This window comes from Erithacus rubecula (assembly GCF_903797595.1).
Source record: "Erithacus rubecula genome assembly, chromosome: 2".
Taxonomy (NCBI): Eukaryota; Metazoa; Chordata; class Aves; order Passeriformes; family Muscicapidae; genus Erithacus; species Erithacus rubecula.
This window is the reverse complement of record NC_136685.1, coordinates 102,293,441-102,318,736: the sequence shown is the minus strand read 5'-3', so window position 1 is coordinate 102,318,736 and position 25,296 is coordinate 102,293,441. Positions and strand designations below refer to the sequence as shown.

Genomic DNA, 25,296 nt, shown 5'->3' with positions numbered 1-25,296 from the left:
CTTCTTTTTATCTGTGTTATTCCTTCAAAACATAATCAGGAAAAAAGTCCCCGAAACCAAACTAGAGCCTTTAAACTTCAACTGTGAGGTTTGTGGGGGAGTGAAGAATTCCAAAAATATCACAGCACCTTCCAGCTTCATATTATTCCTTTTGCTTTATTTCAAAATAGTAGAAAGAAAATCCTTGCTTGCTACTTACAATCTGATTACTTCCATTTGCAAATAATTCCTCATATTTTTGGCTGTGCAATGTGCAGTTTCAGCACAAAAAAGAATCCTATTCTTTGCTTTCAAGAATGAAAATTAGGCTGTACTGTTTTTAAAACATTCCAGACACAATCATAAAATTATTATTAATCTGAATAAATGATATGAAAGTAATGACCTCTGAGGGGCTCCAATTTTAAACCTTTTTGCTACCCTAAGGAAATGAAGGATCAGCAGTTAGTGAACTAATTTGAGCCCCAAGCCTGTGCCAACACACTTTATAAGCTAAATCCAGGTTTGGGAGACAGGCTGCATAATTATCAGAGACTAAACCAGCATAAATCACAAAGTGCCAACACACTCTGGGGTTAATGTTGTGTTTTGCTACAGTAAGCAATTTCTATCACCATTTAAAATGAGACCAGCAAAATTCAGGCAGACAAAATCTCATGCATCAAAGATTAATTTTCAAGTACTGAGCATTGGCTTTGACTACTCAGGGAACATATTAGAGTGGGAGCAGCAACCACTGCACTTAAAGGAGCATAAATATCTCCATTCTAACCCCTTCTCCTTGTCAGCTGACTGTAGTGATGGGAATTTAGTTTGTTTTTCTGTCATACATTAGACTTTTTCTTCTTTTTATTATTATTTCAGTAAAAAGGACCAACTATATCCAAGGATGGAGGAAATCAAAAGTATTAGCCTTAAGGGTCACAATGCTCTGCTCCAGCACCAGCATACCTGAGGAATGACTCAACACCACCAGTGTGGAAAGGCACATTCCAGCAAATTTTCTTGCACCTAATTAGGAGATATTTTAAATAGGACCTTCCACTTAAATTAAGCATCAGGAATGTGTTTACACCTTGTAACTCACTCTCTGTTCCATCCAGGGTGTTTCCACACAGTGCTGGATGCTGATGCCAAACAACTGTGATAAACAGGGCAGGCTGCTGCCCCCAACACACCACCCTGCAAACTCAGCTCTGTGACTGCCTTCAGTAACAAAAATCAGACCTTTGCAGAAAATGCAGCTGTCCAGAATTACAGAAATAAGGCCAGAAAGGGAAATTCATGGCAACAGGTTTTTACAGCATATTAACACACGTTGTATTTTTGCCAATGGTGGACCCAATTAATGAGCAAATGGCTCAGGGCATCTCTAAAATTTCTCAATGCCCACTTCTGTCCTGGAGTTCAGAACTCAGTCACCAGATTGTAACAAGTGATGCCCAGAAGAGGAGGATTTAGATTTAGCAGTGAGGATAGACAGTAAAACATTTCCTTTAGCCACAACACATACATTTGTAACCAAACAATTAGATGTGAAATGACAGCTTCCAGCAGAGCATGCCATGAGTTAGCCACAGCATGATATTGCAGAGAACGCTGCCAGACACACACTCGGGTCCATTCACAAATTAAATTTTAAAGAATCTATCCATTAAAAAGAATGTCATGAGCTAGGCTCAAATCCAAGGACACAGATCATGTACTCTTGTGATGGAAGATTCCCTTTTCCTCCCAAACTGATGACAGACCCTGAAAGAAGACCTGAAAGATGATGTTTGAACTTGTTTAGCTGAAGTTGATAAATACATTCCCCACCATCCCCTGGAGTCCCAACTTCTCTCTTTTCATGTGTGTGTAGCGTGTGGGGCTGCACCTAAGGAAGAGACAAGCTGTAAAGCTTTACAATAAAACCCTCTCTAAAACCTAGGGAGGTTTTAGGACCAAAGAAGTAATCATTAATACTTGCCTTCCAACACATTCACAACATAGGCATGTATGTGTGTTCATGGTGAATACAGCAGGTCATTAAGATGACTGGAGCCAATTAGATCAAATTAAAACATCATAAAGACACGACTTCACTACTTTCAAAATGATCATAAAAAACATAATATGATCACATAAAAAAAACCTTTGTAACCCAGAAACCACTCAGAAGAAAAGCACATAAATATGTGGTAAGTGGTTTTGTTAACTATAAAGAAAACCTTTCCCCAAAGGAATCTAAACCAGAAAAATATATCTCAAGAATAACAGGTCTTGGAGTTTTGACTAGTAATTAATAGCTTTCCTTAATTTTCAAAGTATTTTTGTAATGTATCAGCAATGACAATGATTTAAAGGGATGTCAGAGAGCTGCTGCAGCTCAGTGCTGCTTCAGGAAATCCCTGAGTTTTTCCAGCTGTATATTGCCTTCCCAGGAGGTGTCATGCAGTTTGGGAACATAGCTGACAATAATGTGAGGCTTCTCATCTAACAAAGAGTAGAAATACATCTCAGCTGGAAAACTTTCCTAACTTTTATGAGTTTATATGCCGTTAATGGCTGTGTCACCTTAGGCTGTACCTTTTTAACTGAAATTTCCTCAGACTTCAGTCAATTATGCATCAACTGTGGGAGAAGATCAAGGATCTTGACCAAGTGAGAGTTAGTAGTCAAGTTAGTCTTCTCTAAGCAATCTGTCTTATCCACATACTGTTCACTTTTACACCTTCCTATTAGAGAAATAAGCAAATAAAGCAATGTAGGATTAAAGAAGACCCTTGGTTTGTGGCTTTTCCTTTGGGTGAGATGATGCATTTGGTGGGGAAGAATCGCCTCTTCCGACAGTTTTTCCGGTGTGGACAGGAGCGGAGCATTGAAATTTCAAGTGGAAAAGAGAAATCGTGTCCTTATGGTCACCTCTTTTCGTTCTCTGTTGAGATGGTTGCAGGCTGCCAAAAGACATGGTGTGCAACCTGGAACTTGCTGCCAAGTTTCTCTTTCTGCCAGAGGATGAGGAGGGGAGGTATCCCAGAATCACGGAGTCATGGCGTGCTTTGGCTTGGAAGAGACCTGGAAGATGACGTGGCTGCAAACCCCGTGCTGTGTCTGGCACGCCTTGTACCAGAGCAACTTGTCCTGAGCTCCATCCAGCCTGGCCTCGTACACTTTCAGGGGTGGGGCATGCGCAGCTTCTCTGGGGATCCTGTTGTTGCAGGAAAGTCTTTTTTTCTGAATCCCTCACGTAAACCTTCTCTCTTTCCATTTGGATCCATTCTCCCTTGTGCTATCTCTGTCCGCCCTCGTTCAAAGTCCCTGTGCATCTTTCTTTCAGGTTGCCGTCAGGTACTGGAAGGCCACAACTGGGTCAAGCCTAAGCCTAAGTCTCTTTTGCAGGCTGAAGAAGCCCGGCCGTGCCAGGCTTTCCTTGCAGGAGAGCTGCCGCCACCCTGGCAGCAGCTGGGTGTCCGTGCTGGGCTCCTGCTCCAGCGCGTCGCTGTCCTTGGCGGCCGCGCAGGGGAGCCCAGCGGAGGCGGACACGGCCCTGCAGGTGCAGCGCCAGCGGCTGCAGGAGACACGGCCCTGCCAGCGGCTGCGGGAGCGGCCATTGACGATTGGCCGCCCGCTTGGCGGAGAGCCGGGGCCTTTGTGCGTGCCCCTCTGGCCGCGCCTTTCCCCGCCGCTGGCCTGCTGGCTCGGGGGAAATGCGGCCTGTGCCGCCCCTCAGAGCCGACCCTGCCCGCTGCCCCGGGGGATCCCCGGCACCATCTTGAGGGCCCCAGGCCGCGGCCTCTCCGTGCTCGGCCGAAGGTGGCGGAGCAGCAGATCAAAACAGCCAGGGCAGAGAAAGTGCCCTGGCATCGCAAGGCCAGTCTTTGGTCTAGTGCATCGGTTTGCTTTCAGAGTCTTTGGAGTAAACCTAAAGTGTTTATGAAAGCTTTGACACCAGAAGAAAATTCTTTTGATGTTATTGAAACTGCTCTTTGCATATCTTGCAACTTTTAGGACCAGCTTTTACACAGCGCACTTATCTTAAGTCCTGAAACACAGAGATTGGTCTGTGCAAGTTGGAACTTTTGGCATTTTGGTTTAATATGAAAGATTCATGGGATGATATGTGTTGGGTGGTTCTGGAAGTCTTCCTTGTATGTTAGCTAATTTTGGAAGGAGGAAGGCAACATGCAGCTGGGAGTTTAGTATTAAAGGAGGCTGCCCCCTGGCGAACCTTCAGAGGGAAAATCTCTTGGGTGTGTTCCATGGTGGGCTCTCCCCCTTTATTTGCATAAAGGACTGCTCTATCTCTTTTTGTATATAAACTGAAAGAAATTAGGCCAGGGGAATTAGCTCTTTTTGAAGGCCTTTATCGAAATTTTGTTTTGGTTGGGAATCTGAAGTGATTGTGCACACCACTGCCAGTGATACTCGGGCCAAAGGAGGAGAAACAGGTGTGTGCAATGGGACATCAGGACACTGCGGGTGGACGGGAGGACAGATGGCAGAGTGAACCCTTGAAGGAGTTGGTTAGAAAGGTACCTCCGGTGTATGAAAGAGGAAAGGAGAAATGAGGAAAAAGTAAAGTACAGGCAAGAAAAGTGGCAGAGATTTTACAACTGCCAAAGGAAAAAGTGCAGGGAGCCCCAGAACAAAAGAGAGAGGGGCAGCCACCAAGACAGTGATTGGGAAGGAATCAATGTGCCATTTGTAATAACTAATATTCAAAACAGACTGCTAAGGGTGTCAGGATGTCACCAAAACTACGATAAAAGCAAAAACTCTCCAACAACATTTTTAGTGCTAGAGAATCAAGATATCACTATATTCTGGCCAGGATGTTGTTCTGGCCAGGATGAAATAATTTCATCCACACAAAGCCTGAGTGTGCACACAATTTTTTTTTGGGGGGGGGTTTCGTGGCAGTATGTGACAGGAGCATCCATTGCTCATTTAGGTAAGGCTCACCCCTGACATGGACTCTCCTCAGCTGTGTCTCTGCCTCTCTGACACAAGAGAACACTGAGAGTCCTGAGAGCTCTTGTTGCCTGTGGAATGCTCCAGCTGACATCCACCAGAAGCTATGGAGGTGCAGTCCTTACACACCAGTCCCTCAACAGGTTTGAGTGTGAATCAGCATTTCCCAAAATGCCAGGAGCCCTTGGCTCTGTGCTGCTCGTTTGGAGAGAAGGTCCTGGACTACAGCTATGCTACAATTCAGAGGCGAAGTGGTTTTTGGAGTTTGCTTGGGCCCCATTTGACTTCCCAGATGAATAGCTTTGCTGTTGGCTTGAAAGGACACTGATCCATCAGAGCTTCTGCAGAGCACCCTCCTGGAAGGCTCTACAGTATAGGCATTACCTTCATCAGTATAGCAGGATCACTTCTTTACTGCATGTTTGCAACAAGATGATTTGGGACCTTCTTTTTGTATTTCATGCAGGAAAAGAGCTGTTAACAATACCATGCTCCTTAAATCCACATTGGGATGTAGCTCTGTAGTGGTCCACAATGAAGCAGATTGCCTGCTTTATCACTGCTGACCCTGCGAGTGACCATAGTGTATCACATGCTTGTTTTGCCTCCAAGCAATGCTTGACTTGCCTTATTAGTGTGGAATAAATAGAAGAGTAATAAAATGGACAATTAAACTGATCACTTTGGAGGACATCCTCATGCTTTCACATGTCAGCCCTGTACTTCATGCTCCCAAGGCTTGTTACTCATCATCAAGCATTTTAATAAAAAAAAATCTCAGCTCTCATGTTACATCTGAATAAAATTGCATGAGATCATGGAGAATTCCGCTGGCAGGAGCAAGACAAAATCCTTCTAACACTCACTTGCAGTTGTCCTGGATTTCTGCAGCCCTGTGTGAAAAGCTGCTGTAGGCGGAGTGTTTGGAGTTGTTTTATGGTCTTTATGAAAGATATGTGGAGCACTATGCAGGGCTCTCCTAGCAGAAAAACTCCAAGAGCAGGGTCATGGTGCTTGCAGAAGCAGAGCGGCCCTGCTCACAGTCCAGGAGTCTGTGAGCTGAGACGTGCCGGGGAGAAAAGACTGCAAGAGGCTCCAGCCCAGCTGCTTCACCTGCCATGACCGTTCCATGGAGCTCTGCCACTGGGAGAAAGTCGACACCAGACGAGCCACTGAACTTTCATCTGCAGCTACAACTGCTCCGTGATAGCTCCTGTTTTTCCTGAGAGAGAACCTGGCACATCTTGTAATGCAGGTCATCCTCTGGCATTTTGGGTCTTTCTTCCAGTGGGGTGACAGTGAGGTCTGACTGATACCCGGAAGTTAGTTACTTTATTTCCTTGCTTTGTAGACATTCTGTTTGTTAATGAACAGTTGGGGTTTTTCCACTTTCATCTGTTAGTATTGATTTCGTGTTACTGGAAAGGGATTATTGGAACAGTTGAGAGAACACGACTTACTCCATAGAGTCCTGTTTTAAGGTGTCTCAAACTGTGTTAGACAGATGGCTTCACAGGAACATCCCCAAGACTGCTGAGGGGAAGGCACAGAGGAAGACAAACCTGGTGTTTCTGAGGGAAATTTTTTACACCAAACCAACCTGAGTTGTCTAACAGCTGACCTGACATTTTGAGACGTGGGCCAAAGGGGAAACCATTCAGTGTGTTTGGTCAAGGCCAGGCTATACTCAAGGCAAAGGTGTGTCAGTGCACTTGGCTCCTCCTCTCCTCAGCACACACAGGAGTCCAGAGCTCCTGCAGAAACCATCACAACACTCAGTGGGACAAACTTGTGTCCAGTCATCACACGGAGCTGGGATGTCCAGCACTCCACCTCATTGGAATGAGGAATTGTTCCAGCCCTCTTGGAAGGAGCTGAGGAGGTTTGGCCTTCAGATCAGCTCCTTCCCAGCTCTTCATTTGCTGCCCTGGGTAAGCTGCTGCTTGTGCCAACACTTGTTTCACAGCTGATAGCCCTGCTCTGCTGGCGAGAACCTTTCAGATCTTCCTAAGGAAAGCTCAGGGCAGAACTTGTCAAAAGAGCATTGCCGGGGCGATGCTTTTAACATTAAATCTTTCCTCTGTGCTCTATGCCATGCACAGTAAATATTTGAGGATGCAAGTTTCCTGCTCCAGAAACTCCTCAGATCAGTCAGTCAAACGTAACAGACCATGATTTGAGATCTGTAATCTCACTTTAATTCATTGTGCAGAAAACTGCAGGAGCACTTCTTGTGAGCTCTGTGTCTAACCTAAGTGACTTTGCCACCAAGAACTTGGAAAAGTGGGGAGAGATGGAATTAATAGCACAAGGATCTGCATTGTGATTCTCCCACAGGCCTGAGGAAACAGCCCAGTTCCACTGGGCCAGGGCTTTTTACCCTACATCAAAACTTCATGCTTCAGATTGTGGTGGTGAATCCCCTCAGCCTTGTCAGGCCACTCTGTGATCTGAGAAACATGCATTAGACTCGGCCTTGCTGAACAGCCCCTGGGCTCAGCTCCTCTGGAGCTTATCCGAAACATGGAGTGCTCCCAGGAACTTGTGCAGTCTAACGAGCTCCTGGGGTTTCCAGTGAACAGCCTTGGGAACTGCTTTTCTTGCCTGGATGGCAAAACATTCTTCTTGTCACACTTTCAAAGACAGGGTGCTGACCCAAACTGTGGCCTTGACGAAGCATTTTATGGCTGAGGCTCTCTCTATTGTGGCCATAAACAGCATCCAAATGGAGCCCCTTGGATTTCTCCTGGACCACAGTGGCTGCCAGCAGCAACCTCCCTCAGGATGGGGCCTCTCCAAGCCAGCGAGCTCTCAAGTTTGCTGCACTCGCAGGATTGCCAATCAACAATGGATCCTGGGCCAATAGCCCCTCTTCTGGAGGCTCCAGTTTAACTACTGTTAATCTTGAGTGCTGTTAAGCTTTTAGGCCATATTCCTTTTCCTTTCTGTCCCTTTGTCAAACCCACGTAAACACACAGACACACAGACACACACACTCACACACAGACACACACACAGAGTTCTTCGTTAATTTCTGTTTTGATTAACCGCACTTTGTTTGTTGTTTTTTTTCCTTGCTGGGCCTTAACTGATTAGCAAGTACTAGTGTGAATGTTGCCAAGAGATTTTGTAGAGCTCTTGTTTAATATTCCATCTGTTTTTCCCTGATAAATGTGCCTGTGAATTTTTAAGCAATATCAAACAGTTGTTTGTAACAAGCCTTGGGAGTATGAGGTACAGGGTTTGACATTGGAAAGCAGAAGAGTCATTCCAAAGTGACAAGTATTGTCCATTTTATTACTCTTCTATTTATTTCACTCTAAGAAGCCAACCCAAGCTTTTCTTGGAGGCAGAATGTGTGTGGGATGAACTAGAGTATTATCCCATAGCTCTGAGCTGAATGCCATTTAGGAGTATAAATAGATTTGAGGAACCTTTGTCACTTGCTGGCCTCACAGTCCATTCATTCTTCTGCAGAAGACATGCAAACAACACTGTTGGACTGCTGTGCTGGGTAAATATACATACAAATGTATTTTTCAAAGCAGTGCATCTTTTCCCATGACCTCTTCTAACCTATGAAATTGTGATTGAAAACACCTCTGAGCCAGATCTCTGTGAGATTCCTAAGGAGCCAAGTTCTGTGATTTGGGCACACCCTCTTTGCTTCTTTGCTCAGGCCTTTTGTGAGCATAAAATACATCTAGGTGGAAAACTTTAGATTGTACAGAATCTGTTGTGCCCACTGTCCCCAAACATATCAATAGGTGGCCCTCTATTGTAATACCAAGTCAAAAATGGCAGGACAAATGACACAAAGGAAACATGGCAAAGGAGGAAGAGGAGAGGCCCAGCGAGGAACTGTATGGTGACACACGGCACACCAAGTGAGCTGAACTCTCATAACCATAGCACATTGCCTCTAGGCTGGCAGGTGCTGGTCTTGGATTCCCTTCTTGTTTTGTAAAATAGTGAGTTTATTTAAAATTTTAAAAATGAAGCACATCATTAAATGTTGAGACTGTAATGGGTTTAGATCTTCAAAAGAGCAGAGCAGTCATTCGTTGATGGAAAGTTGTTTATTATAAAGGCACATCAGTCTCAAAAAACGAAGAGTCCGAAGAGTTGAACACCATGATAAAAACTTTTGGTGTAGAGTCTGAATTGGAAGCAGAAGCTGCAGCCTGGTAGACAGTCCTGAGCATAGATAGAAGCACTGCCCTGGTCCAGAGTCCTGAGCAGAGGCAGAAGATGCAGCCTGGTCTAGAGTCCTGAGCAGAGGCAGAAGCTGCAGCCCGGTCCAGCGTCCTGAGCAGAGGCAGAAGCTGCAACCTTGTCCAGAGTCCTGAGCAAAGGCAGAAGCTGCAGCCTGGTCCAGAATCCTGAGATGAGGAAGAAGTTGCAGCCTGGTCCGATGTCTTCAGCAGAGGCACAAGCTGCAGCCTGGTCCAGAGTCCTGAGCAGAAGCAGCAGCTGCAGCCTGGTCCAGAGTCCTGAGCTGAGGCAGAAGCTGCAGCCTGGTCCACAGTACTGAGCAGAGATAGAAGCTGTTGCCCAAGCAGAGTCCTAAGCAGAGGCAGAAGCTGCAGACTTGTCCAGACTCCTGAGCAAACATAAAAGCTGCGGCCTGGCCAGAGTCCTGAGCAGAGGCAGCAGATGCAGTCTGGTCCAGAGTCCTGAGCAGAGGCAGAAGCTGTGGTCTGGTCCAGAGTCCTGAGCAGAGGCAGAAGCTGCAGCCTGGTCCAGAATCCTGAGCAGAGATACAAGCTGTGGCCCCATGCAGAGTCCTGAGCAAAGGCAGAAGCTGCAGCCTGGCCCAGAGTCGTGAGCAGAGATAGAAGCTGTGGCCCCATGCAGAGTCCTGAGCAGAGATAAAAAGTGTGGTCCCATGCCGAGTCCTGAACAGAGGCAGAAGCTGCAGCCTGGTCCAAAGTCATGAGCAGAGGCAGAAGCTGCAGCCTGGTCCACAGTCCTGAGCAGAGATAGAAGCTGTGGCCCCATGCAGAGTCCTGAGCAAAGGCAGAAGCTGCAGCCTGGCCCAGAGTCGTGAGCAGAGATAGAAGCTGTGGCCCCATGCAGAGTCCTGAGCAGAGATAAAAAGTGTGGTCCCATGCCGAGTCCTGAACAGAGGCAGAAGCTGCAGCCTGGTCCAAAGTCATGAGCAGAGGCAGAAGCTGCAGCCTGGTCCACAGTCCTGAGCAGAGATAGAAGCTGTGGCCACAAGCAGAGTCCTGAGCAGAGGCAGTAGCTGCAGCCTGGTCCACAGTCCTGAGCAGAGATAGAAGCTGTGGCGACAAGCAGAGTCCAGAGCAGAGGCAGCAGATGCAGTCTGGGCCAGAATCCTGAGCTGAGGCAGAAGCTGCAGCCTGGTCCAGAGTCCTGAGCAAACGCAGAAGCTCTGGCGTGGTCCAGACTCCGGAGCAGAGGCAGAAGCTGCAGCCCGGTCCAGCGTCCTGAGCAGAGGCAGCAGATGCAGCCTGGTCCACAGTCCTGAGCAGAAGCAGCAGCTGCAGCCTAGTCCAGAGTCCTGAGAAGAGATAGAAGATCTGGCCTGGTCCAGAGTCCTGAGCAGAGGCAGCAGCTGCAGCCTCGTCCAGAGTCCTGAGCAGAGGCAGAAGCTGCAGCCTGGTCCACAGTCCTGAGCAAAGGCAGAAGCTCTGGCCTGGTCCAGAGTCCTGAGCAGAGGCAGAAGCTGCAGCCTGGTTCAGTATCCTGAGCAGGGGCAGCAGATGCAGTCTGGTCCAGGGTCATGAGCAGAGGCAGAAGCTGCAGCCTGATCCAAAGTCATGAGCAGAGGCAGAAGCTGCAGCCTGGTCCAGAGTCCTGAGCAGAGGTATAAGCTGTGGCCACAAGCAGAGTCCTGAGCAGAGATAGAAGCTGTCGCCAAAAGCAGAGTCCTGAGCAGAGGCAGAAGCTGCAGCCTGGTCCAGAGTCCTGAGCAGAGGCAGAAACTGCAGCCTGGTCCAGAGTCCTGAGCAAAGGCAGAAGCTGCAGCCTGGTCCAGAATCCTGAGATGAGGCAGAAGTTGCAGCCTGGTCCGATGTCTTCAGCAGAGGTAGAAGCTGCAGCCTGGTCCAGAATCCTGAGCAGAAGCAGCAGCTGCAGCCTGGTCCAGAGTTCTGAGCAAAGGCAGCAGATACAGCCTGGTCCAGAGTCCTGAGCTGAGGCAGAAGCTGCAGCCTGGTCCAGAGTCATGAGCAGAGGCAGAAGCTGTGGCCCCATGCAGAGTCCTGAGCAGAGATAAAAAGTGTGGTCCCATGCAGAGTCCTGAACAGAGGCAGAAGCTGCAGCCTGGTCCAGAGTCCTGAGCAGAGGCAGCAGATGCAGTCTGGTCCAGGGTCATGAGCAGAGGCAGAAGCTGCAGCTTGGTCCACAGTCCTGAGCAGAGACAGAGGCTGTGGCCCCAAGCAGAGTCCTGAGCAGAGGCAGAAGCTGCAGCCTGGTCCACAGTCCTGAGCAGGGGCAGCAGATGCAGTCTGGTCCAGGGTCATGAGCAGAGGCAGAAGCTGCAGGCTGGTCCACAGTCCTGAGCAGAGATAGAAGCTGTGGCCCCAAGCAGAGTCCTGAGCAGAGGCAGAAGCTGCAGCCTGGTCCAGTGTCCTGAGCAGGGGCAGCAGATGCAGTCTGGTCCAGGGTCATGAGCAGAGGCAGAAGCTGCAGCCTGGTCCAGAGTCCTGAGCAGAGGTAGAAGCTATGGCCACAAGCAGAGTCCTGAGCAGAGATAGAAGCTGTCGCCAAAAGCAGAGTCGTGAGCAGAGGCAGAAGCTGCAGCCTGGTCCAGAGTCCTGAGCTGAGGCAGAAGCTGTAGCCTGGTCCAAAGTCATGAGCAGTGGCAGAAGCTGCAGCCTGGTCCAGAATCCTGAGCAGAGATAGAAGCTGTGGCCCCATGCAGAGTCCTGAGCAAAGGCAGAAGCTGCAGCCTGGTGCAGAGTCCTGAGCAGAGATAGAAGCTGTGGCCCCAAGCAGAGTCCTGAGTAGAGATAAAATCTCTGGTCCCATGCATAGTCCTGAGCAGAGGCAGAAGCTGCAGCCTGATCCAAAGTCCTGAGCAGAGGCAGAAGCTGCAGCCTGGTCCACAGTCCTGAGCAGAGATAGAAACTCTGGCCACAAGCAGAGTCCTGAGCAGAGGCAGCAGATGCAGTCTGGTCCAGAGTCCTGAGCAGAGGCAGCAGATGCAGTCTGGTCCATGGTCATGAGCAGAGGCAGAAGCTGCAGCCTGGTCCAGTGTCCTGAGCAGGGGCAGCAGATGCAGTCTGGTCCAGGGTCATGAGCAGAGGCAGAAGCTGCAGCCTGGTCCAGTGTCCTGAGCAGAGGCAGCAGATGCAGTCTGGTCCAGAGTCCTGAGCAGAGGCAGAAGCTGTGGTCTGGTCCAGAGTCCTGAGCAGAGGCAGAAGCTGCAGCCTGGTCCAGAATCCTGAGCAGAGATACAAGCTGTGGCCCCATGCAGAGTCCTGAGCAAAGGCAGAAGCTGCAGCCTGGCCCAGAGTCGTGAGCAGAGATAGAAGCTGTGGCCCCATGCAGAGTCCTGAGCAGAGATAAAAAGTGTGGTCCCATGCCGAGTCCTGAACAGAGGCAGAAGCTGTAGCCTGGTCCAATGTCATGAGCAGAGGCAGAAGCTGCAGCCTGGTCCACAGTCCTGAGCAGAGATAGAAGCTGTGGCCCCATGCAGAGTCCTGAGCAAAGGCAGAAGCTGCAGCCTGGCCCAGAGTCGTGAGCAGAGATAGAAGCTGTGGCCCCATGCAGAGTCCTGAGCAGAGATAAAAAGTGTGGTCCCATGCCGAGTCCTGAACAGAGGCAGAAGCTGCAGCCTGGTCCAAAATCATGAGCAGAGGCAGAAGCTGCAGCCTGGTCCACAGTCCTGAGCAGAGATAGAAGCTGTGGCCACAAGCAGAGTCCTGAGCAGAGGCAGTAGCTGCAGCCTGGTCCACAGTCCTGAGCAGAGATAGAAGCTGTGGCGACAAGCAGAGTCCAGAGCAGAGGCAGCAGATGCAGTCTGGGCCAGAATCCTGAGCTGAGGCAGAAGCTGCAGCCTGGTCCAGAGTCCTGAGCAAACGCAGAAGCTCTGGCGTGGTCCAGACTCCGGAGCAGAGGCAGAAGCTGCAGCCCGGTCCAGCGTCCTGAGCAGAGGCAGCAGATGCAGCCTGGTCCACAGTCCTGAGCAGAAGCAGCAGCTGCAGCCTAGTCCAGAGTCCTGAGAAGAGATAGAAGATCTGGCCTGGTCCAGCGTCCTGAGCAGAGGCAGCAGCTGCAGCCTCGTCCAGAGTCCTGAGCAGAGGCAGAAGCTGCAGCCTGGTCCACAGTCCTGAGCAAAGGCAGAAGCTCTGGCCTGGTCCAGAGTCCTGAGCAGAGGCAGAAGCTGCAGCCTGGTTCAGTATCCTGAGCAGGGGCAGCAGATGCAGTCTGGTCCAGGGTCATGAGCAGAGGCAGAAGCTGCAGCCTGATCCAAAGTCATGAGCAGAGGCAGAAGCTGCAGCCTGGTCCAGAGTCCTGAGCAGAGGTATAAGCTGTGGCCACAAGCAGAGTCCTGAGCAGAGATAGAAGCTGTCGCCAAAAGCAGAGTCCTGAGCAGAGGCAGAAGCTGCAGCCTGGTCCAGAGTCCTGAGCAGAGGCAGAAACTGCAGCCTGGTCCAGAGTCCTGAGCAGAAGCAGCAGCTGCAGACTGGTCCAGAGTTCTGAGCAAAGGCAGCAGATACAGCCTGGTCCAGAGTCCTGAGCTGAGGCAGAAGCTGCAGCCTGGTCCACAGTACTGAGCAGAGATAGAAGCTGTTGCCCAAGCAGAGTCCTAAGCAGAGGCAGAAGCTGCAGACTTGTCCAGACTCCTGAGCAAACATAAAAGCTGGGGCCTGGCCAGAGTCCTGAGCAGAGGCAGCAGATGCAGTCTGGTCCAGAGTCCTGAGCAGAGGCAGAAGCTGCAACCTTGTCCAGAGTCCTGAGCTGAGGCAGAAGCTGCAGCCTGGTCCAGAATCCTGAGCAGAGATAGAAGATGTGGCCCCATGCAGAGTCCTGAGCGAAGGCAGAAGCTGCAGCCTGGCTCAGACTCGTGAGTAGAGATAGAAGCTGTGGCCTCATGCAGAGTCCTGAGCAAAGGTAAAAAATGTGGTCCCATGCCGGGTCCTGAACAGAGGCAGAAGCTGCAGCCTGGTCCAAAGTCATGAGCAGAGGCAGAAGCTGCAGCCTGGTCCACAGTCCTGAGCAGAGATAGAAGCTGTGGCCACAAGCAGAGTCCTGAGCATAGGCAGTAGCTGCAGCCTGGTCCACAGTCCTGAGCAGAGATAGAAGCTGTGGCGACAAGCAGAGTCCAGAGCAGAGGCAGCAGATGCAGTCTGGGCCAGAATCCTGAGCTGAGGCAGAAACTGCAGCCTGGTCCAGAGTCCTGAGCAAAGGCAGAAGCTCTGGCGTGGTCCAGACTCTGAAGCAGAGGCAGAAGCTGCAGCCTGGTCCAGAGTCCTCAGCAGAGGCAGAAGCTGCAGCCTGGTGCAGAGTCCTGAGCAGAGATAGAAGCTGTGGCCACAAGCAGAGTCCAGAGCAGAGGCAGCAGATGCAGTCTGGTCCAGCGTCCTGAGCAGAGGCAGAAGCTGCAGCCTGGTCCATAGTCCTGAGCAGAAGCAGCAGCTGCAGCCTGGTGCAGAGTCCTGAGCAGAGATAGAAGCTGTGGCCACAAGCAGAGTCCAGAGCAGAGGCAGCAGATGCAGTCTGGTCCAGAGTCCTGAGCAAAGGCAGCAGCTGCAGCCTCGTCCAGAGTCCTGAGCAGAGGCAGAAGCTGCAGCCTGGTCCACAGTCCTGAGCAGAGATAGAAGCTGTGGCCCAAGCAGAGTCCTAAGCAGAGGCAGAAGCTGCAACCTTGTCCAGACTCCTGAGCAGACATAAAAGCTGCAGCCTGGTCCAGAGTCCTGAGCAGAGGCAGCAGATGCAGTCTGGTCCAGAGTCCTGAGCAGAGGCAGAAGCTGTAGCCTTGTCCAGAATCCTGAGCTGAGGCAGAAGCTGCAGCCTGGTCCAGAATCCAGAGCAGAGATAGAAGCTGTGGCCCCAAGCAGAGTCCTGAGCAGAGGCAGAAGCTGCAGTCTGGTCCAAAGTCATGAGCAGAGGCAGAAGCTGCAGCCTGGTCCACAGTCCTGAGCAGAGATAGAAGCTGTGGCCACAAGCAGAGTCCTGAGCAGAGGCAGCAGATGCAGTCTGGTCCAGGGTCATGAGCAGAGGCAGAAGCTACAGCCTGGTCCTGAGACCTGAGCTGAGGCAGAAGCTGCAGCCTGGTCCACAGTCTTGAGCAGAGGCAGAAGCTGTGGTCTGGTCCAGAGTCCTGAGCAGAGGCAGAAGCTGCAGCCTGGTCCAGAGTCCTGAGCAGAGATAGAAGCTGTCGCCACAAGCAGAGCCCTGAGCAGAGGCAGAAGCTGCAGACTGGTCCTGAGTCCTGAGCAGAGGCAGAAGCTGCAGCCTGGTCCACAGTCCTGAGCAGAGATAGAAGCTGTGGCCCCAAGCAGAGTCCTGAGCAGAGATACAAGCTGTGGTCCCATGCATAGTCCTGAGCAGAGGCAGAAGCTGCAGCCTGATCCAAAGTCCTGACCAGAGGCAGAAGCTGCAGCCTGGTCCACAGTCCTGAGCAGAGATACAAGCTGTGGCCACAAGCAGAGTCCTGAGCAGAGGCAGCATATGCAGTCTGGTCCAGAGTCCTGAGCAAAGGCAGAAGCTGCAGTCTGGTCCAGTGTCCTGAGCAGGGGCAGCAGATGCAGTCTGGTCCTGAGTCCTGAGCTGAGGCAGAAGCTGCAGCCTGGTCCACAGTCTTGAGCAGAGGCAGAAGCTGCAGCCTGGTCCAGAGTCCTGAGCAGAGGGAGAAGCTGCAGCCTGGTCCACAGTCCTGAGCAGAAGCAGCAGCTGCAGCCTGGTCCAGAGTCCTGAGCAGAGATAGAAGCTCTGGCCTGGTCCAGAGTCCTGAGCAAAGGCAGGAGCTGCAGCCTCGTCCAGAGTCCTGAGCAGAGGTAGAAGCTGTGGCCCCAGCAGAGTCCTAAGCAGAGGCAGAAGCTGCAACCATGTCCAGACTCCTGAGCAGACATAAAAGCTGCAGCCTGGTCCAGAGTCCTGAGCAGAGGCAGCAGATGCAGTCCTGTCCAGAGTCCTGAGCAAAGGCAGAAGCTGCAGACTGGTCCAGAGTCGTGAGCAGAGGCAGAAGCTGTGGCCCCATGCAGAGTCCTGAGCAGAGATAAAAAGTGTGGTCCCATGCAGAGTCCTGAACAGAGGCAGAAGCTGCAGCCTGGTCCAGAGTCCTGAGCAGAGGCAGCAGATGCAGTCTGGTCCAGGGTCATGAGCAGAGGCAGAAGCTGCAGCTTGGTCCACAGTCCTGAGCAGAGACAGAGGCTGTGGCCCCAAGCAGAGTCCTGAGCAGAGGCAGAAGCTGCAGCCTGGTCCACAGTCCTGAGCAGGGGCAGCAGATGCAGTCTGGTCCAGGGTCATGAGCAGAGGCAGAAGCTGCAGGCTGGTCCACAGTCCTGAGCAGAGATAGAAGCTGTGGCCCCAAGCAGAGTCCTGAGCAGAGGCAGCAGATGCAGTCTGGTCCAGGGTCATGAGCAGAGGCAGAAGCTACAGCCTGGTCCTGAGACCTGAGCTGAGGCAGAAGCTGCAGCCTGGTCCACAGTCTTGAGCAGAGGCAGAAGCTGTGGTCTGGTCCAGAGTCCTGAGCAGAGGCAGAAGCTGCAGCCTGGTCCAGAGTCCTGAGCAGAGATAGAAGCTGTCGCCACAAGCAGAGTCCTGAGCAGAGGCAGAAGCTGCAGACTGGTCCTGAGTCCTGAGCAGAGGCAGAAGCTGCAGCCTGGTCCACAGTCCTGAGCAGAGATAGAAGCTGTGGCCCCAAGCAGAGTCCTGAGCAGAGATACAAGCTGTGGTCCCATGCATAGTCCTGAGCAGAGGCAGAAGCTGCAGCCTGATCCAAAGTCCTGACCAGAGGCAGAAGCTGCAGCCTGGTCCACAGTCCTGAGCAGAGATACAAGCTGTGGCCACAAGCAGAGTCCTGAGCAGAGGCAGCATATGCAGTCTGGTCCAGAGTCCTGAGCAAAGGCAGAAGCTGCAGTCTGGTCCAGTGTCCTGAGCAGGGGCAGCAGATGCAGTCTGGTCCTGAGTCCTGAGCTGAGGCAGAAGCTGCAGCCTGGTCCACAGTCTTGAGCAGAGGCAGAAGCTGCAGCCTGGTCCAGAGTCCTGAGCAGAGGGAGAAGCTGCAGCCTGGTCCACAGTCCTGAGCAGAAGCAGCAGCTGCAGCCTGGTCCAGAGTCCTGAGCAGAGATAGAAGCTCTGGCCTGGTCCAGAGTCCTGAGCAAAGGCAGGAGCTGCAGCCTCGTCCAGAGTCCTGAGCAGAGGTAGAAGCTGTGGCCCCAGCAGAGTCCTAAGCAGAGGCAGAAGCTGCAACCATGTCCAGACTCCTGAGCAGACATAAAAGCTGCAGCCTGGTCCAGAGTCCTGAGCAGAGGCAGCAGATGCAGTCCTGTCCAGAGTCCTGAGCAAAGGCAGAAGCTGCAGACTGGTCCAGAGTCGTGAGCAGAGGCAGAAGCTGTGGCCCCATGCAGAGTCCTGAGCAGAGATAAAAAGTGTGGTCCCATGCAGAGTCCTGAACAGAGGCAGAAGCTGCAGCCTGGTCCAGAGTCCTGAGCAGAGGCAGCAGATGCAGTCTGGTCCAGGGTCATGAGCAGAGGCAGAAGCTGCAGCTTGGTCCACAGTCCTGAGCAGAGACAGAGGCTGTGGCCCCAAGCAGAGTCCTGAGCAGAGGCAGAAGCTGCAGCCTGGTCCACAGTCCTGAGCAGGGGCAGCAGATGCAGTCTGGTCCAGGGTCATGAGCAGAGGCAGAAGCTGCAGGCTGGTCCACAGTCCTGAGCAGAGATAGAAGCTGTGGCCCCAAGCAGAGTCCTGAGCAGAGGCAGAAGCTGCAGCCTGGTCCACAGTCCTGAGCAGGGGCAGCAGATGCAGTCTGGTCCAGGGTCATGAGCAGAGGCAGAAGCTGCAGGCTGGTCCACAGTCCTGAGCAGAGATAGAAGCTGTGGCCCCAAGCAGAGTCCTGAGCTGAGGCAGAAGCTGCAGCCTGGTCCAGAGTCCTGAGCAGAGGTAGAAGCTATGGCCACAAGCAGAGTCCTGAGCAGAGATAGAAGCTGTCGCCAAAAGCAGAGTCGTGAGCAGAGGCAGAAGCTGCAGCCTGGTCCAGAGTCCTGAGCTGAGGCAGAAGCTGTAGCCTGGTCCAAAATCATGAGCAGTGGCAGAAGCTGCAGCCTGGTCCAGAATCCTGAGCAGAGATAGAAGCTGTGGCCCCATGCAGAGTCCTGAGCAAAGGCAGAAGCTGCAGCCTGGTGCAGAGTCCTGAGCAGAGATAGAAGCTGTGGCCCCAAGCAGAGTCCTGAGTAGAGATAAAATCTCTGGTCCCATGCATAGTCCTGAGCAGAGGCAGAAGCTGCAGCCTGATCCAAAGTCCTGAGCAGAGGCAGAAGCTGCAGTCCTGGTCCACAGTCCTGAGCAGAGATAGAAACTCTGGCCACAAGCAGAGTCCTGAGCAGAGGCAGCAGATGCAGTCTGGTCCAGAGTCCTGAGCAGAGGCAGCAGATGCAGTCTGGTCCATGGTCATGAGCAGAGGCAGAAGCTGCAGCCTGGTCCAGTGTCCTGAGCAGGGGCAGCAGATGCAGTCTGGTCCAGGGTCATGAGCAGAGGCAGAAGCTGCAGCCTGGTCCAGTGTCCTGAGCAGAGGCAGCAGATGCAGTCTGGTCCAGAGTCCTGAGCAGAGGCAGAAGCTGTGGTCTGGTCCAGAGTCCTGAGCAGAGGCAGAAGCTGCAGCCTGGTCCAGAATCCTGAGCAGAGATACAAGCTGTGGCCCCATGCAGAGTCCTGAGCAAAGGCAGAAGCTGCAGCCTGGCCCAGAGTCGTGAGCAGAGATAGAAGCTGTGGCCCCATGCAGAGTCCTGAGCAGAGATAAAAAGTGTGGTCCCATGCCGAGTCCTGAACAGAGGCAGAAGCTGCAGCCTGGTCCAAAGTCATGAGCAGAGGCAGAAGCTGCAGCCTGGTCCACAGTCCTGAGCAGAGATAGAAGCTGTGGCCCCATGCAGAGTCCTGAGCAAAGGCAGAAGCTGCAGCCTGGCCCAGAGTCGTGAGCAGAGATAGAAGCTGTGGCCCCATGCAGAGTCCTGAGCAGAGATAAAAAGTGTGGTCCCATGCCGAGTCCTGAACAGAGGCAGAAGCTGCAGCCTGGTCCAAAGTCATGAGCAGAGGCAGAAGCTGCAGGCTGGTCCACAGTCCTGAGCAGAGATAGAAGCTGTGGCCCCAAGCAGAGTCCTGAGCAGAGGCAGAAGCTGCAGCCTGGTCCAGTGTCCTGAGCAGGGGCAGCAGATGCAGTCTGGTCCAGGGTCATGAGCAGAGGCAGAAGCTGCAGCCTGGTCCAGAGTCCTGAGCAGAGGTAGAAGCTATGGCCACAAGCAGAGTCCTGAGCAGAGATAGAAGCTGTCGCCAAAAGCAGAGTCGTGAGCAGAGGCAGAAGCTGCAGCCTGGTCCAGAGTCCTGAGCTGAGGCAGAAGCTGTAGCCTGGTCCAAAGTCATGAGCAGTGGCAGAAGCTGCAGCCTGGTCCAGAATCCTGAGCAGAGATAGAAGCTGTGGCCCCATGCAGAGTCCTGAGCAAAGGCAGAAGCTGCAGCCTGGTGCAGAGTCCTGAGCAGAGATAGAAGCTGTGGCCCCAAGCAGAGTCCTGAGTAGAGATAAAATCTCTGGTCCCATGCATAGTCCTGAGCAGAGGCAGAAGCTGCAGCCTGATCCAAAGTCCTGAGCAGAGGCAGAAGCTGCAGCCTGGTCCACAGTCCTGAGCAGAGATAGAAACTCTGGCCACAAGCAGAGTCCTGAGCAGAGGCAGCAGATGCAGTCTGGTCCAGAGTCCTGAGCAGAGGCAGCAGATGCAGTCTGGTCCATGGTCATGAGCAGAGGCAGAAGCTGCAGCCTGGTCCAGTGTCCTGAGCAGGGGCAGCAGATGCAGTCTGGTCCAGGGTCATGAGCAGAGGCAGAAGCTGCAGCCTGGTCCAGTGTCCTGAGCAGGGGCAGCAGATGCAGTCTGGTCCACAGTCCTGAGCAGAGGCAGAAGCTGCAGCCTGGTCCAGAATCCTGAGCTGAGGCAGAAGCTGCAGACTGGTCCAGAGTCCTCAGCAAAGGCAGAAGCTCTGGCCTGGTTCAGACTTCTGAGCAGAGGCAGAAGCTGCAGCCTGGTCCACAGTCCTGAGCAGAGGCAGAAGCTGCAGCCTGGTCCAGAGTCCTGAGCAGAGGCAGAAGCTGCGGCCTGGTCCAGAGTCCTGAGCAGAGGCAGAAGCTGTAGCCTGGTCCAAAGTCATGAGCAGCGGCAGAAGCTGCAGACTGGTCCCGAATCCTGAGCAGAGATAGAAGCTGTGGCCCCATGCAGAGTCCTGAGCAAATGCAGAAGCTGCAGCCTGGTCCAGAGTCCTGTGCAGAGGCAGAAGCTCTGGCCCCAAGCAGAGTCCTGAGAAGAGGCAGAAATTGCAGCCTAATCCAGCGTCCTGAGCAAAGGCAGAATCTGCAGCCTGGTCCACAGTCCTGAGCAGAGGCAGAAGCTGCAGCCTGGTCCAGAATCCTGAGCTGAGGCAGAAGCTGCAGACTGGTCCAGAGTGCTCAGCAAAGGCAGAAGCTCTGGCCTGGTCCAGACTTCTGAGCAGAGGCAGAAGCTGCAGCCTGGTCCCAAGTCATGAGCAGTGGCAGAAGCTGCAGACTGGTCCAGAATCCTGAGCAGAGGCAGAAGCTGTGGCCCCAAGCAGAGTCCTGAGCAGAGATAAAAAGTGTGGTCCCATGTAGAGTCCTGAACAGAGGCAGAAGCTGCAGCCTGGTCCAGAATCCTGAGCAGAGATAGAAGCTTTGGCCCCAAGCAGATTCCTGAGCAGAGGCAGCAGCTGCAGCATGTGTCAGACTCGTGAGCAGAGGCAGAAGCTGTGGCCAGGTAGAGACTCCTCAGCAGAGGCAAAATGTTTTGCCCCATGCAGAGTCCTGAGCAGAGGCAGAAGCTGCAGCCTGTTCCATAGTTCTGTGCAGAGTTAGAAGCTGTAGCAGCAACTCCAACCTTCTTGCGCACTGTGATGATGGTGGTGGGGAAAGAGGGAAGGAGAGAGAATCTCTCCCTAGTGCATGGATTCTTATTTATAAACCACCCAATGAGCTAAAAACATGAATCTGACACATTTCTACTGAACCTGTTAGAATTCTAGTATAACATATGCATACAGCCAATATGTTCTATCTGAAGAATATTACCAGTATTCTTACTATATTTTTAATATGCCTAAAGCTATGTTTTTGAAGTTTGCTTTTTAAAGTAGATCATAAGGCTTTTGCTCTTTAAGGCACTTAAAACATATTCTCATCTCCTTAAACTTACTGATTTACTTAAAATTTAAGCTTACACCTCTATTTCATGTATGAGTGGCTTAATATATTTTAGATAAATATCTAATGGTTTTAATTCAATTCCTGCATTCTGATCTCTCTCTAAAGAAAATCAGAAAGATCTCTCTGAGGAACTGAGAGATACCTCTGTTTCATACACTCCAACAATCAAAACTCTTTTATCTAAACCTACAGCTAACTATCAGAACGTATCTACATCTATAACTATAAAGGCTAATGCATGCATCCTATTCTTCAATCAATCTTCGAGCAGTTGGCAGCTTCTTCCAGAGCTTGGAGGAAAGAGCTCTTCTGCACCAGAAGCAAGGACTTTGTGGGCAAATGTACATAGGAATGTCCAGAGAAAACTTCTTGGAAACTATAGCCAGTCAGGTCTGCAAAATGGAGACAAAATGCAACAGAGATCACAGTGCAAATCTAAAGCATCTGAAGCTCCATATTTCACGGGACACATTTCCTGGAAACTTCTAAATAGCTGCACAGGGAAACATGCTCCTGCCAGCAGCCCCTTGGGGCAGGCCAGGGGCACATCCTGACCCACTTGCACAGAGCTACCAGGGGAACAGCCTGGCCTCTGGGCTGCTGTGGGACAGCAGGGAGCCCAGAGCCCTGTGCTTTCCAGGAATGGCTCAGCTGCACATGCAGCCTCCTGCTCCTCTCCCTGCCCCACAGCTGAGCAGCCCTACAGCTCCATGGGGCACTGGGAGCAGCACAGCTCATGGCAGGGGGCACCTGCAGGGCAGAACTGTTCCCTGGCAATGTGCACAGGCTCTCAGGCTGGCACAAGACCCTTCCTCCCGCCAGAGAGTGGCCCAGCTGCCACCTTACCTCTGTGTGAGGCTGAGCCATGCTCAGCCTTCACCTTCTCCTCAGTCTGGAGTTGCTTCAGGCCCCCTGAGCATGCCATGACTAGGAAGGGCAGTGGAAAGAGCAGGGGCAGATGCACACCCTTCCTCAGTATTTTGTCATTTTTGGTGCAGCTAAAGTGTCAAATCTGGTGGTGTCCATCTCAGCACTTGGTCTGCTTTCTGGAGAGCACGAAGCCTTCACCAGCCCAAAATGCTGGAGAGTTTTTCCTGCACATGTGGGGGCTGGTTGGCAGCACATTTCTTCAGCTTGGTGCCCATCACCTTGTAGAGGGCAGAGGCGAGCCTGGTGACCACCATGCGGACATTGGCACCTCGGACAGGCAGCGCCTTGTTCTCCAGCAAGGACCAGAGCACAGGCAGGGCGTAGCGCTGGACAACTTCAGGGCTCCTGGCATGAACCCCTTTCACCAGCTCTGCCAGGAGAGAGACACAAGCTTCTTAACCACCAACCTCAATGCAAACAAGGATCTACCCCTAATTTTGCTTCTTGGAAGCCTCTCTGGCTAAGAGCAGCAAAATAGCGCACAGAGCTCCACAATCCAGAAATGGCCAAAGCTGCTGATCCTCCCCAAAACAGAACCACCAACCCCTCATGACTAATTTCTCCAAATGGAGCCTTGTAGATTTGAGCCTTTGTACCTTTACTAAATTATTTCACAATCTTTTTCTGCATCTACAGACTGATGCAGTGAACAGATTAATGGCTGAAATGTCAGCTTGCCTTTTATTTCCATTAAGAAGCTGTCTAAACCCATACTGAAGATTTGGAAATCTTGCACCACAGAGAAGCAATTGAGAGATTTCTGATAAAAAAGGCAAGATTCCATTTTTGTGACCCTTGATGTCAAGTGCCAAAAGTCTAATCTGGCACTGAGATCTAATCTCAGTGGCACACAGCAAAGGGCAGTATTAGACCACACTTCCAAACTCCAGCCCAGCAGAGATGGGTGCTGCTTGACAGTTGGTTTAGAAACATCAGTGACTAGCTGGTGTCTTTGGCAGAATCCTTTTGTGCCTTCCAACAAACAGCTGTTTTAAAACTCAGGATGTCTTAGATAATTACCCAGACCCCATTGCCAAGGCATTTGAGCATCTCCATATTTAAATGGCATTTCCCCTCCCAAAGTTAATGGCATTTTTCTTACAATGTGCACTGAAAACGCTGAATAGAGAAAGATGCTACACAGGGACTGAAATTTAACCAAAACATGAGTGTTTCCTTGCATTCTCTATGAAGCCTGCTCCTTGCTCATTTTCTGAACTGAACTATATCAAACACAGACTAAAGTTTACTACCAACAGGCTTCTTGCATGGCAGATTTGGCTGAGAGATCAAACCCTGAAATGGTCTGGAGACCATTCTTATTTTCTGATCAGGCAAAATGTTATGTAGTAGCCAGTTTTTTTTTCTGTGGTGGAAGAGACTTCATTTTCTCTATGCTGTAAATCCACTACCAGTCATCAACATTTAAACAGCTCCTGAAAGTACCCGAAATCAATTCTACTAAGCAGGAAAAGAGTTATGGTAACCGTTTCAAAATGGGATTTCATTTGAGTTTAAAGGTAATTAAAGACATTGTTACTATGGGATTTTAGAAACTGCTGCCTGTTCCTACAAGATCACATAGAGAACATCTGCTCTTTGTAAAGTAGTCCTAATTTATGTTTACTTCCTTTATTTGAAAAAGAGATCAAAATAACTCTAAAACTAAATTCCTTCTTCCTGGAGACCTACTTTTTTCAAATGCTCTTTAAAGGGCCTGTGACATTCCAAATTACTGAAGACTGCCATTTCAACATTCCTAATGAAGACACAAAGTGCATGAAACCTTGCATTTAAAGATGCCGGCACACTTAGCAGTGGATTTAGCCCCACTTAAAGCAGTGCTATAAATCATCTTGTCTACCATACATTAAGATTATAATTTTTCCATTCCTTGGCTGATGCTGACATAGCAAGCTCCTCTGAGGAATCAATTATCAGCTGCATTTGTAGCATTTAGGACAGTGCTGACACAGGAAGACACTGTTTGCACACCCTGAGATGCTCAGTCCAATGCCACTTCGACAGCACAGGCAGGGAGCCTCAGCACTCTGCTTCTGCCCCTCTGCCTCCAAAGGCTGTCTTGCACCAAATCCGTGCCTCTAATCTGTGTGTTGAGTTTTGACCTAAGATGTGACTCCCAAGCACTGCAGGGTTCACCCTCAAAACTTTCCAAGAGCAAAACAAGAATTTTGTGAGGACAAAACAAACGGATCCCCTGCAACAGCACTTGCTACCATTTTCCCTAAAGGATCACAGATGTCCCTGAGTTTCCAAGAGAGGAGCCAGCTGGGTATTTTTAGCCCCTGCCTTTCCTGCAGGTGGGTTCTGAGATGCTCCAGTGAGAGCTCAGCCCCCATCTCAGGTGTTGCACAGCTCTGCAGCCGCCAGGGAAAACCTGCCAAACACACCTGCCATGAGGATGGGGTAGGAGGGACAAGCTCAACACCTCCTGATTTGGAGCAGCTGCTCGGCTGTCTATTCACAGGCATCGCCTGTAAATACTCCAGGGGAAGAGCTCTTGGCTTAGAAGGGGAGCCTATACCTGTGATACGTTCTGTGACCTCCAGCACAGCTTGGCCACTTAGTTGACTCCATTGGTGGCTGAACTCTTTCATCAGTGATACTTTATCTACAGGAGAAACACATGTTTCTGCTCACTCTTTTGAGGTCATAGAAGAAAGGACAGTGGGGAGGAAAAGGGCAGGGGCAGTCCCAATTTATAAAACCAAGTGGATTTCTGCTGATTTTTGAATCCTTTACTTCTTTCATTCCAGTCTACTTGGGAGGGATTTAAATTTCCAAAGAAAAGCTCTCCATTCACATTTGTAAGTGCAAAGTTGTCTGCTGTACCAGAAGCTATGTTAAACATTTCACATTATAGACCTCAAGAATATATAAGCAGTGAAAAGGTTTTGCATTCCAGAGCAAACAGGAAGAAGCCCAGACTTGGGATACAGAAATGCACTGAGTCAGGCAGGTCATGAGTTCACAGAGCAGCTGAAGTGATGAAAGTAGAA

General features: G+C 51.1%; 1 protein-coding gene across 1 annotated transcript in view; it reads right to left on the bottom strand.

Annotated features, from left to right (window-relative positions):
* Positions 1-22,410: 22,410 nt before the first annotated feature.
* The window catches only part of LOC306798748 (TOG array regulator of axonemal microtubules protein 2-like), a gene marked incomplete at its 3' end in the record, with an annotated part of 29,944 nt that continues 27,058 nt past the window's right edge, over positions 22,411-25,296 (bottom strand). Inside the window, exons 20-21 of the mRNA XM_079298952.1 lie at positions 24,822-24,908; positions 22,411-22,646 (exon numbers count right to left, since the gene is read on the bottom strand). Coding sequence (XP_079155078.1) covers positions 22,411-22,646; positions 24,822-24,908 — 323 coding nt within the window. The remainder of the gene's footprint in view (positions 22,647-24,821; positions 24,909-25,296) is intronic.